This window comes from Centruroides sculpturatus, unplaced genomic scaffold (assembly GCF_000671375.1).
Source record: "Centruroides sculpturatus isolate CEXI.00-Female unplaced genomic scaffold, Cexi_2.0 scaffold208, whole genome shotgun sequence".
In the NCBI taxonomy this organism is placed as follows: Eukaryota; Metazoa; Arthropoda; class Arachnida; order Scorpiones; family Buthidae; genus Centruroides; species Centruroides sculpturatus.
Window position 1 is genome coordinate 25,503 of NW_019385210.1, and position 13,830 is coordinate 39,332.

Sequence of the window (13,830 nt, forward strand, 5' to 3'; positions counted from 1 at the left end):
CTAAATTACTATTTATATTTATAAGAATTTCATTTAATTGTAAAGTTATTTATAAAAATTTTTAGAGAGAGAAAAATTTTTACCGTGATTAATGATCGACTTCCTTTGTCGATCCATCTGAAGAGTGGATAGTGACAAACAAGAGCCGTGTTGTCCACCCATCGCAATATTGATACCCGCAAAACAGCGAGATAAATCTCCTTTCAACAGCCAGGGTGGAGCAGCCCGAACAGATTAAGCGTATTTCCTCCAAACGAAATGAAATATCTTTAATTTAATCACTGTACGTCTGTAAACCGCGTATCAAACTGTTGATTCTTATCGTTTAAGACGTTTTCTCCACTTTTACATGCGGAAGAATTAAATAATGCCATTTTTTCCTGCTCCTTTGTTATCAATATTGGAATATGTATCGAGTTAAATTTTTTTTTCCGAAAATTTATTGTATTTTTATAATTTTTTTTTATTAAGATGTACTTTTGAATAACATATTTTCATTTGTAAATAATACAAATCCAAATATATAATAATTTATACTGAATAAGTATAAATAAGTATAAATAAGTATAAGATTATCCGATAAAACTTGAAAGAACAATCGATATATGATACGTCACTATTATTAATACAAGGCGTAGGTGTACTTTACCATAAAATATATTTACGATACATCGATACACCGTTTAATTTATATGATTCGGCATTTACGTTAAAAAGAAGAAACGTTACAGTCTGTTGAGTGGGAGGAAAATAAACTACTTCCATTACTAGAAAAATATAATTGAGTTGCTATCTTATTCATCAAAGGTGTTACTTCCTTTAAAACAGCCTATGTTGAATAACTATACTTCCTCTATTTTTTTTTATCTAGGAAATACACTTATTTCATCAGTAAATACTTATCCTACTGTTAAAATAACTTAATAAATAATTTTTAAATATGATCCATTCTCTGAATATTAATTAGAACTCGAACTCTTTACGTATTTGATGGGAAACTATCTATTGTGTAGTGTAGTGTTTCCAACAGTGCAAATCTTGTGTGAAAATTTGTATTGTATTTCCTAATTATTGTTAATACAAACATTATATTAAAAAAGTTCTATGTAATTTACTATGTAAGTTACTATCGAAACTCCTCAAATCGATTTACTGTATTAAATTGAATTTTTTTTTCTTTAATGACAAAGCTAGAAAACTAAACTCACGAAAACCACAAAATATACAGTTGCTACATCGTAAAATTTACAAAAAAGTTACCAATATTCTTATTACTAATGAAAGGATACCATTTTAAAGGAGTGTATTTCCGGTGTTAGAGTAATGTTTACAGATTACATTTGTGCTACATGTGAAATTATTGATAAATACTAATGTAAACAAAGAATATTTGCTCAAGTTTTTCCTATGTTTTAGTCATATAAATACATAAAAAATAAATAAATGAAATTTCATTTTTTCTTTCGAAATAATAATATTTAATATACACTAAATAGATTCTAGAGAATCCAGAAAGGCATGATGAGTCGAATGCTTATCCCTAAGGCCAATTTTTTCTCTCGAGTTTTGTATTACAGAAGCCTTTTAAATAGGTTTTTTTTTTATCAGGCCTAATGTTATGTAATTGCTATTATGAGGATTAAATCGGAAAGTTTAATTTTATTAAACTAAATTGTAGTAATGTAGTTTACAAAATGAAGCTTGTGATATTTATTAATTACAGAGTAATTATAGACTCTATAACTGTTTAAATATTAAAACATCTACAGAACTTAACACCAGTTAATAATATTAGGAAGGTGATGCTTTTTTAGGTTATGTACCTTTTGACTCAAAACATAAGTTAGAAAACTTATGTTTTGACAGATACACGTGCCAAATGATGCGGCCCAAAGTACCCATTGATGCAACCCAATGTAAATGACGCAAACTGTCCATGATGTCATTGCAAAAAATTAATTCTCATCATATATTTATAGCAATTACATTGTTGTATTATTAACGGATAAGAACAAATTTAAATTATACAGTAACACCTTTCAAATAGCGTAAATGATAAAATATATAGGCCTAAATCTGTTTTAATCATTTCATTTAATATTAGTAAATGTTAAAATATTACACAAAACTTTCATATTTTTACTATTAACCTTGACCTATTCGTTACAAAATAAAAAAAAATTGCTAGAAGAATAATATTTTGTTTGTAACATTCAATATCAATAAATCACAACTCGGACAATTGCTACCTAATCAGTGACATCCAAAGATGATAAAGTGCACCAAAGGAGGAGCATATATATTAACCAAGCGTGTTTTCCACCAATGGAGGGAAACGGGGGACCGGGAGGGGTGGAGACTTTTACACACACTCTTAATGGGCCATCCTAGGGTGACCCTAACCATCCTAGATACATTTTCGACTCTTTCTGGTACTTTTGTCATGAAAAAAAATGGCTAACGTTCGACCAATTTTTGGAGGTTATCCCTTTCAAGGTAAGAGATATCTTGCAAAGAATTTTTCTGTAAAAAATCCCTTCTGATACCAAGTTATAAAAACTGCTTCAACAAACAAAAAAAAGAAAAATTGATTTTTTTAGTATGGTGCAATCTTTGATTCATTCATCTCAATGTAAAAGAAACTAAGATTTGTGCATTTATACATGTAAAAAATTTGGGTATTTTATAGTAAACCATAGTTTTTAATGGGAAGGATATTAAAATCCTTTGAAAACTTTCATCAAAGATCTGGATATCGCTATTCCCACGATCAACAGATGGAAACGTTTAGCATTTCATTTACTTGAAAGGAACTCAAACAGAGTTCATTTAGAATTCCCACTTCTCTTTAAATAAATCTATTTAACAATTAGTCTAAATTCCTATTGCACACATGTGTGAAAAGCGATTGGATTCACAAGTCAATAAGAAGTTGATTCTTTACACGAGTCTTTAAGCCTAATTTAAGCCTATTATTCAATGAAGAATCCATCATTTTTAATGTTTGGTGCAAGTTATTCCTGTATATAAATTAAATTTTAGAAGTTTTTTTTTAGTTTACAACTTAATGTTTATTGTGATTGCTATTAATATCAGTTAATATTTGTATTTTGAACAGGCCAGGGTCGAGTCAATCAATTGGGTGGTGTATTCATAAATGGACGGCCTCTTCCAAATCATATCAGACTTAAAATTGTTGAAATGGCAGCTGCTGGGATAAGGCCTTGTGTTATTAGTCGCCAGTTGCGTGTGTCTCACGGATGTGTCTCCAAAATTCTTAATCGATATCAGGTGAGTGTCTCTTACAATTACTACTGCTACTGTACTTTATTAGTAGCATACTAATTACCGTACTCACACTTAGGTGCCAATATCTAAGAAGCGTTTTATTTTCCGGTAAACACAAATTTTAACCATTTTCATATTTATCGCATGTAATTTCACTGTAAAACTATAAATAACTTTCATTCTGCGAAGAATTAAGAATTCCATTATTAACACGTGAAGGGAAAAAATCTAACATTATTTAAAGATGAAAATAGTTAGAACAATCGTATAAAATTACTCCCGAGTTTTACAATATTTTTATATAAAACTAAACGAATTTATCATTTCTGTAATCGATTAGAAAGCATTTAAATTTATTTAACTTACACGCCTGCAATTGCATATAAATTATCTTCTAAATGATACAGGATCTTATAATTAGGAAGATAAATTCATCCTAATGGCATAGAATAATCAAATCGGATGTAAGAATATTAACAAGAGACAAAATTTGTAAATATTTTATATTTATCACGAATCAATTTTCTATCATCGGGTTGCAGAAGACTTTCACAACTATCAATATTTATGATCCATTGATTTCAATGGCTTCAAATTTACTCGTATCGTAATAATTTGTACGCTTTCAGCAATTTAAAAGAGTTATTCACTATTAAATATAAATAAAGTATATCAAATGACATATTGATCATTCTTAATAAGTTCGATTGAAGATTTAGCTTTTTAAAACTAACAAGTAAGAGTTTTATTATTACAATGTTCAATAGAAATTAAGACATTAAAAACTGATAGATAAAATGAATTTATATGTTTCTTCTTCGTTATTTAAATTAAATTACGTCAAAACGTAGAAAATTCTGCTTTTCGTACTTTCGTAAACATCTTTAGAATAAATGAGACAACAGCTATTGTGCGCTTAATAGATGCTTACATTAAATTTATATACCGTGATAAATATGCTTACATTGTTAAAGTGTTCATGCGTTCAATCTATTCAAAAACTTATATTTTGAACAATAACTTAAATATTAAATATTAAATTAACGATTCACTTGAAAACATTATCAAAGATCTTTGATAGTGTTTTCAAATGAATAACAGTAAGCTTATTTATTATTAGACTTGTAATTTAAAAGTATGTTAATGTATCAAGCATTTGCAAACATTAAAATCCTTTAGTAGGCCTTATTTTCCTAGTTATAAGATTATGAATAATAAAGTATAGGCATATATATATATATGTATATATATTTTTTTAATTTAAATGTAACCAATATATTACTATGCCTACATTAGTGGAAGCTTATTGTTTTATTTATGTATAACCTTTTAAATATATAATATATTGAAAAATAATGCAAAATATCTAGTAAATTATATATTAATCTATTTAAATCTTTCCGATTATTTCACTGATCAGTCAGAACTTGAAACTTAATTTGAAATAATATATAGTTTTTCTAGATTTAATTAACTGAATTGATATAAAAACTGTAGACAAAAAATTAAGAGGAGATGCTTAATATTTTAATTAAATAATTCAGCCTAAAGCGTATATAGACTTTATTAATACTGTAATACCCATTTACAATAATATATTTAATTTATTTTACTCTAGCTTCTTAAGCTATAGGCCAGGTTTTATTTTAAAGTTAAACCGACGTAGCGTAATAAGCATAGCCATAAGTATGAAAAACTGCCAAAATTTTTTATTTAAAAGTTTCAAAATATATATATTTTTTTGATATTCCCAGGATGATATCTGTCCATATTGTCATACTCGATACGTCAATATATTTGAGTTTCGAACCAACCAATATACGCGTAAATCGAATTTTAGATATAAGTATCCGTCAGGTATCGAAGATAATCCTACATCCATCATGTAAGGATGAAGCCAGTTTCATCAACATTAGGTACATTTACAAATACCGTAGTGAAATTAAGTCTAAATAACGTTATTTAGCTAAAAAGACCGATAAAAAGGAGTATAATTGCTTTAAAATTGCTTTAAAGATAAAAAGTATTAACATTAACTATCGGCTAATTTATTCCAATTAGAAAAGTGAGTAATTTTCTAACAGCTTGACTGAGAAAACTAATTATTCCCCTTCGAATCAATCAAATCTTCTTAACATTTTGCTAGAGATTATCACGATTCAGTTTCGGTTCGTTGATTGTCAGTCCATCAATAACTTAACTTCAACTACATTCGATTAATTTGGCCATTATTCGGATTAATCCTGTACTAAATGTCTCTAAATCAAATGATGCAGTTGATCCGTTTTCAAAGTAACCGATTCGAATCATTTCTCCTTTCTCCACTTCATTCGTTTATGTTCAAAGATGAAAAAAAAAAATAAAGATGACGCAAATAAAATACAGATTTTACTTAACTTAAAACATATACAGGATTCAAAGCTGTTCGTAACAAAGAAAATTTTAAAAACAACTTAGAAATTTAGAAAAAGATAACGAAATTATTTCTTCATGTTTAATAATTATTATTGCAGGAAACAGGTAGCATAAGACCGGGAGTAATTGGAGGAAGTAAACCTCGAGTTGCAACTCCAGAAGTAGAAAAGAAAATCGAAGAATACAAGAGAGATAATCCTGGAATATTCAGTTGGGAAATTCGCGATCGATTGATAAAGGTATTGAAAAAAAAAATGGAAACAAATGTAATAAGTCTACGTAGATTTAATATAACGTTTAATATATTCTAGGACAATATATGTGACAAAAACACAGCACCGAGTGTTAGTTCTATAAGTAGAGTTTTGCGATCGACAAGCAGAAGCTGCCAGAGAACTGGAAACTATGAAACTAACGAAAATAAAAAAGCTGATCATAGCATCGATGGCATTCTAGGAGGTGAGTAGAGATTAAATTCAGATAAAATCCAGTTAAAAAATATAATTTTTAAACCCAATATTCTCCCGTACAATTTATCTAAAGCGGAGAGCATTTCCAACATTATCCGGCTGATTAGAATCGATAAGGATCTAACAGCGGCACGTGCTCTACAAATTTGAAAGTTTAAAGCAGTCACCTTCAGTTGACATTTTGATTCTTTTCTTTGTTAGTTTTGTGTGTTGTGTATCGTACAACCTTTTTTAACCTACGCTTTGAGTTGACAAAACTTTTCAAATTTATTTCCGTCAACCAGAAGGCTTGACTTTTGAATAACGATTGAGAAAAGAAGCAAACACGTTGCTTAAGCGTAACTAATAGTAAATAAACATTAAATTCGCGTACAAGGATTTTAAAAATAAGTTAAATTTGAGTTTAATTTATTTTAGTCATAGTTTTTGAGGTTTCGGAGGCTTCTGTTTGATTATCCAAAGAGAAAATTTGGCTGCATTTATAAAAGTTTCGCTAAGGTCATCATTCTTTTCTTTGAAATTTAATTTTAGAATATCGATTTTAAAATTTTAAATCGATATATTCTAAAATGAACGACTTAGTTTCAAATTATAAAATAAGAAACATAGTCTCTTATGGTTGATTTAAATGTAAAAAAAAATGATATTTATATATTATTAAATTGAACTTAACTAGCGATTAATGAGTAAATTCATTATAGAAATTGTAATGTTTTATATATTCTTTAAGAATTTTCTAGTTTAAAAAAGAATAAAATAGTTAAATAAGCTACGAATAACCTAGAGAGAAAGAAAAGAAAATAACAAACATAAATCTTAGAAATTATTTTTAAAGATTCGTGTCAATGGGTTGTTCCATCAAAAATTCAAAAACAGAAAGATATTTGGCAGCAATTCAAGATTTTAAAAATGTTGGACGACACCGAACAAAACTTTGATTTAAAAATATCGCCATTTTCTCTTTTTAATAATTTGATTCTATTAATAGTCCTTTCAACAACTCTCTTAAAATAGTAATGGACACATCCTTATGATTATTTTTTAATGTTCCGATTGTATAAAAATCCAAAAATAGCAATAATTAGAATAAGTTCTGTTTAAGTAAAATATGTCACTCGAATACATATATATAAGCATTAAACACGCAAGAAAAATCTTAAAATTAAGTCAATAACTGCGTGATACGGAAATTCGAAGCGTACAGATTTAGTTACAGCTAAAAAATATGATTTGCTGAAAGAAAATGGAGCATGTACTGATAGATCCATTAAACATGGAAGGTATATTTATATTGTGATAAGAAACTCGCGAGTTAACACGGTACTTTTATCGATGATAGCAAAGAGTGTGAAATTCATCCTCTCAGTTAAGCAAACAATGCTATGACAACACACAAGTGCGACTAAACCAGTTGGACATAGATGCTTCACCAAATTTTGTTAGAAAATGTGCATCGTCACACGGACATTATGCCCAGGTGGTTAGGAAAACTGGTAGTATAGTAGATCACATGGGAACCTCGTACCTAGCATTATAACAGAAGCGTTCGCCGATTCAAATCGGCGTGCAAGCCATAGTAAAGGCCTTACACCCATCTGTCCTGTGCCTGCACATTGTACATCGGCTGTCTACTGATTGTCACTGAAGGATAGCGAATTCGTCAATACTGTTTCCATCTTCAATAGCTACGTTCTGGTAAATTTAACTTTCCCTTCCCCTGTTTCTAGTCTGCAACCGATCTTGCTTCAGCTTCTTTTAAAAACACAAAATCCCGACACCTGTCTGTTGTGTTTCATATTAATATTTTAAGCTTTTGTTGAAAGTTTCTGACATGGCCGATAATTCTTCGAAATCCATAAAAAACAGCTTATAAATGCAATACTTTTTAATCTCGTCGTAAAAAAAGAAATGTACTTTTTAAAGTGGAATAACCGAGATCTTGTAAGAGCGAAAAAAAACACGGAAAATTGTAAGTTTGTTCCTTAATTTTCTAATTAACAAATAAAGAATTTCGTTATTTCTGTTGATTTATTAATAACTATTATCAAGCTAAATTGTCAGAAAATCCAAGATACTTTTATCAAATTTTATTATTATTTTTTTAATTTGAAAGATTCTTAAAGTCGACTATTATATAAAATATAAATTCGATACGAAAGGCGATATCTGCAGAGTTTTGAGCAATAATAAAAGCTGGAGAAGTCGACACAATCAACGTTACAGACCACCCCCTATTGTCGAGGCGTCGCCATCACGCACCATTCAAAGACGATCAACAAGAACTCGCATGAATGGCTAAGGATGAGGTGTGAGCGGGACTGTTTGTATTCAGTGGGATTTCGGTACCTTTCATGCCATTCACGGCATTCACTTGACCTCATGCAGTACGTGTTGAAATATTGTTATGGCTAAAGTGAAAAGTCTCGGCCACCCACGGATCCTTAATTTTCTTCCCTTTTTTTCCTACAAAATATTTATAAAATTTCAACAACTTAACTTTTAAAATAGCTTTTCAAAATGAAAATTANCTTTGTTTGAAATTTTAATATAAAAAAAAAATAATAATAATTTATAAAGCGAAAGTTATAAATATAAATTGAATTTAGATAGCGAAAGTTATTCGTAGGAGTTAAAACAACGCCATCTAGGTGAAGCCACATTAAACTTTATTGAAAAATCTGTTAAGGAGTCCATTACGCCCGCTCGATCAGATTTATTATCCGATATAAACAAATTATAAATTAGAAACAAATTGAAAACCCGTGTTAAAGATCTCATTTGTCAGAAACCGGTACTATCATTTGTTTTAACTCCCAGCGGTAGGAAGCCGTCGGATGATTCTCCCCAAGCAACTAGATAAACCGCATTTGTGAAGGTCGTGTTGTGTAGTTTCTCACATCTTAAAACGTATTTATTTAGGTGTACGGGCGATACCTTTGTGGCATCATCGTTCAATCACGTGCCACCCACTCATTCTTCAAGTATGGACGTCAAGGCATTCCCCTACGGTGGACAATTTGGAAGGTAAAACACTGCTTATAACTTTAACATAACATTTCCCACGGTAGCACCAAGTAGCAAACTATTAATTAAAAAAAAATTATATATAAATTTAATAAAGAAAAAAAACTTTTTATTTTTGTTTCTAGCAAACCGTGGCCGAGCCTACAAGGATTTTAAAATTAAAAAATAATAATATAATATAATAAGAATAAACATAATTAATTTTTATGAAATTTTTTACGATATTTAAAAAATATCATCGTTTAATAACATAATAATCGTTTAAAATTATAATAATTTATATTCTTTAAACTAATTTTACTTCTAAAATATCCTTCTTCAGTATGAATTTTGTTAAAAACTCTTCAATATATTAAACACCAATGCAAATAAATTAAGCACATCATGACAATTGATTTTTTAAAGTTTTACTATCATGTTACTTTTCTGTATGATTAATCATCTTCGGTACTGTATTTAAAACAAAAATATTGCAAAATTTAAAACATTAACCACAGTTATTTCAAAACGACTGGGCAGTATATTATTAATAGTTGTATATTTATTACGATATAATTTTAAAGACAGTATATATTTTTAAAAAAACATTATGATACTGTATTTAATAAATGATATTTTGGGTATTTTTTTTTAACAGGAAGAATTAGTTCTGAAGATTCTGATTGTGATTCCGAACCCGGTTTGACCTTGAAAAGAAAACAGAGAAGATCTCGAACTACGTTCACGGCCGAACAACTGGATCAATTAGAAAGGGCTTTCGAGAGGACTCAATATCCTGACGTGTATACACGCGAAGAACTAGCTCAGAAAACTAAATTAACCGAAGCAAGAGTACAGGTCGGTGAGAAGAGAAACCCATTAACTCCCTTCTTTAATGCGATCCGTGGACGCTTGTACATCACGGTAATTTGTTTGATATATAGGTTTGGTTCAGCAATCGCAGGGCTCGTTGGAGGAAACAAATCGGTAGTCCCGCTGCGAGTAGTCTGCCACTGAGTATGGCCTATTCGGGTACAACGGCAAGCCACCTAGTTGCCGAGTCCACACCTCTTCATCATCATGGTAATTTTAACATTTATTCTCGATGGTCTCTTAATTTTCTGTTTCCTTAAATCGTTTTAATGTTTCTTTAGAGCCGAATAGCTATATTTGGAGTCATCAGAACTTAAATAGTCAAGCCGCAGCTTTTCATCAATCGCCCATGACTCAAAATGCTCATACCAATATCGCTTCCGATTCTTCCACATTGACGACTCAGGTGATGAAAGAAGTATCGTGCAGATAAAAAAAAAGGCAAATACAAAAATGACTCATCTTTCTAGATACTTTCAGGTGTTTAATATTTTGGGAGGACCGGCTACTGCTACAGCCACGCCTGCCCCTACCGATTTTTTACCTCATATCCCTCTCATCAATCCGGGTAATGAATGTAGCTGGAATGGAAGATCGGCTGTGGGAGAAACACCTTCTATGTCTGCTTGGACTTCATTTCCCACTAGTTCGACAGAAAATTTTGGGTAGGTATTATTGTCATTGAGAGAAAAATTAATTTTCTTTTTAAACGATTAAATAAAGAACATTAGTTTATAATTCATCAAAGTAAAATACGTTGAAATTTTTTAAAAAATTCCCTATTTAACGTCCAAATTACATTATATTTCGAGTAACTTAAATGTATTTGTTGTATATAATTAAAGTTCATTAACTTTATTGTTGCTAAACTGTAAATAAATAAACCTACATGATTCAGGACGATTGCCATAACACTTTATTATAGCATTTGTAACCGTGTAAATTACCCGCTAACATAGGGAATTCCCTGTAATCACCAAAGAAATAAAAATATTCAAAAATAACATTACATAACATTACAAAACAGTTTAAATCACTCACATATGGAAATATGCGTTACATTTAATTTTTTTGCTTATAATTTTTATTTATATTTATTTAAATAAAACTAAATTAGATTATTTAATATGTTAAATTCGTATAGCACTTTTCACATAGATTATTTGCCGAATTTAAATGTTGGAAAAAAAAAATAATAATAATAAATGATATCCTAGGAACATTATTTTTCGTAAAATACTCTTAATTTTCATACGTAACATAGCGGATCATTCTATTGCATTTTTATATTAATTTATCANTTATATAATATAGTATATGAACTTATATATATATATTTTTTTTAAATTAGAGATATATGATACGAATGTTTAAAAGATTTTTATCTTAACACGGAAATAAATGCGCTTTAAAATATCTAAAAACAGGAAGTGCTTGTTAAATATCTGCAGATTTATATACGATTGAATTACTTACTGCAAGCATATTCGTCACAACGTCTTTCGATGATTACATTAAGACATTTTATTAGTATATTAATATCCTAACGAAAATTCCTGGGCAGTTAGTAATAAGGTTTTCCTTGACAAGTCATTTAGTCCTTTCAATTAATCACTAAGAAAGTATTTCATTAATTTTATGCTAGTAAAAAAAAAATATACGTAGCAAAGACTAGTTTATGCCGTTTTCTATAGGAAATAATCAATATAACAAACGGTAGTTTCAAGAACAATGTCTTATTTTTGCTTATACAATAGGAGCATCACTTGTAAGATTTATATTAATTATCAAAAATTCTATAAAATGAAGCCAACAATAACGAGCATAGATTAATAAGAGATAGAGGGAATATATCCCCAAATATTTTTTGAAAATTGTCCACCCTCCCAAGATATATGTTAGATCTATTACATGTATTTTTATTTAATTAATACCACAGTATAAAAATTAAAAGTAGAAACAAGCAACAGGTACTGTACATCTTACTTTTTATATCCCAACAATGAAAAATTTTCCTTACTCATTGTCATTAGCCAACCACCTAATACAGGCTATCGTGAGTTTCAAGAATGCATTTTATTTATTTTTATACTGTATAAAATATATAAAAATACTGTTAAATGTAATCAAATATTTATTTATAACATTTTTCATTCAGAATTAAAAGTTACAACCCAAGCAAAAAAACATCACACGGTCAGTCCAGCCATGTGAAGTTTTCTTGACATGTGTAACACATAAATAGGAGCCACTTTCCCATAGAAAGTCATTACAGGAATCCCCCTTGACAAATCGCCCACGTGTTACGCTGCCATATCCCATCAAACCAGACCATTTTTAAATAATCTTCTGAATTTTGTAAAATATTAATGACAGATATTCTACTCCATCTTCTTAATGTTGCTTCTGTAATATTCAACGTTTTAACCTTTTAAATAGTAAGAATTAAAAAATTGGAGAATGAAATTAAGTTTAAAAGTGGGGAATGAATGGTTGCATTGTTAGTTAAGTACTTATATTAGTAATTTAAATGGTAATAAATTAATATTATTTCATTTTCCGAAGTGAAAATTATTCTTTCAATTATAAAAGAGGAGTTAAAATTTCGAAATTAAGGATATTGCAGACATTTATTTGATAAAGTAGTAATATTGTGGGAAAAGGTTTTGTGTAATTTTGAGTTCAACTCAACTGAAAATTCAATTTGTTTTCTAGATTTTTAATTTTTAAATTATCTAATCTCAATAGTGAAGGGAATAATATGCAACTGAGCTCGTTTCCTTTGACTTTATGCTCTTATGGGTATGTTCTACAGCTCTGATAAGGTTCCAACCGCATCATTCAGAGCTTGAATTGAGCCAGAAAAAAGCTGACAATGAATTCTTTTAAGGGACTATTAGGTAATAATCACTAAGTTTTTATTAAAGAAAAATTTGTTAACGTTAAATCTTTTTTAATATGAATCCAATTAATCAAACCTGTGAACAACGGCCACTGAAGGAAACGTAGAAGACGACCGTTGTTGAGAGGTGAACTAAAAATTGTACGAGTCGTATAAATTGAAGAAAAACTAAAACTTTATTATTGTTAACATAATAGAAAATCATAAAATAAAGGAAAAGAAATTCGTAGAAAAGTTCTTTTCTAACGTGCGGAAACTCCCTAAAAACACACGTAAATCGATCTTTTATTGTAGACTATGACCTAAGTTAAAACATGTATTAAAATGTCTTCTGCCGGCGGTAATAATTAATAAAATTTCTTAAAATTCTTCGAGGACTGCCTGTGTTTATGTTAAAATTTTTAAATTATCACCGCTGGCATACGACAGTGTCCTGTTTTTTTTTTCTGTTTTTTAAAAGACATTTTGAAGTCGTAGCCTACAGTAAAAGGTCGTTTTACGTTTGCTTTTTTAATTCTCTGCGTGTTTCAAAGAGATTTTATACCATTTTATTTCTTTTTGCAATTGTCTACAACGTTTAAACATAATTAGTCCTTGACTTTTATCGATAAAACTATGTTTTATTTTTACGTTTATAAATAAATTATACAATATAATTGGTATTACAGAAAGTTGATTGTTATCAAATTATTATTATTATTCAGAACTACCCGAAGACGATAATTCTTATATTATTAATGTTTCAGCTTAAAAAGCTTCCTCTTTGGGTAGCTTCAGGTGGATTGTGTTTGTATATAAGAAAAGAATTGGGTCAGGTAGACTACATTCCTTTCATAACAGTATATTTTTATAAGCGTAGAATTAGATTTGACAAGACTT

At 29.3% G+C, this 13,830-nt stretch overlaps 1 protein-coding gene across 1 annotated transcript; it reads left to right on the forward strand.

The window, feature by feature from the left end:
* Window positions 1–3,049: 3,049 nt before the first annotated feature.
* LOC111636166 (paired box protein Pax-3-B-like) lies at window positions 3,050–10,718 on the forward strand. The gene is made up of 7 exons (XM_023381359.1): window positions 3,050–3,291; window positions 5,802–5,942; window positions 6,015–6,162; window positions 9,835–10,034; window positions 10,121–10,259; window positions 10,331–10,455; window positions 10,530–10,718. Exons 1-7 carry the CDS (start codon window positions 3,202–3,204, stop codon window positions 10,716–10,718), a joined length of 1,032 nt encoding a protein of 343 aa, XP_023237127.1. The 5' UTR covers window positions 3,050–3,201.
* The last annotated feature ends 3,112 nt before the right edge of the window (window positions 10,719–13,830 follow it).

What these genes read in the sequence shown, in the direction of transcription:
- LOC111636166 (XM_023381359.1), top strand. Translation starts at nt 3,202, where the DNA reads ATGGCAGCTGCTGGGATAAGGCCTTGTGTTATTAGTCGCCAGTTGCGT. An exon ending in TTCGCGATCGATTGATAAAG is followed by an intron (nt 5,943 to 6,014) that starts GTATTGAAAAAA and finishes AATATATTCTAG; the next exon opens with GACAATATATGTGACAAAAA. An exon ending in TAACCGAAGCAAGAGTACAG is followed by an intron (nt 10,035 to 10,120) that starts GTCGGTGAGAAG and finishes TTTGATATATAG; the next exon opens with GTTTGGTTCAGCAATCGCAG.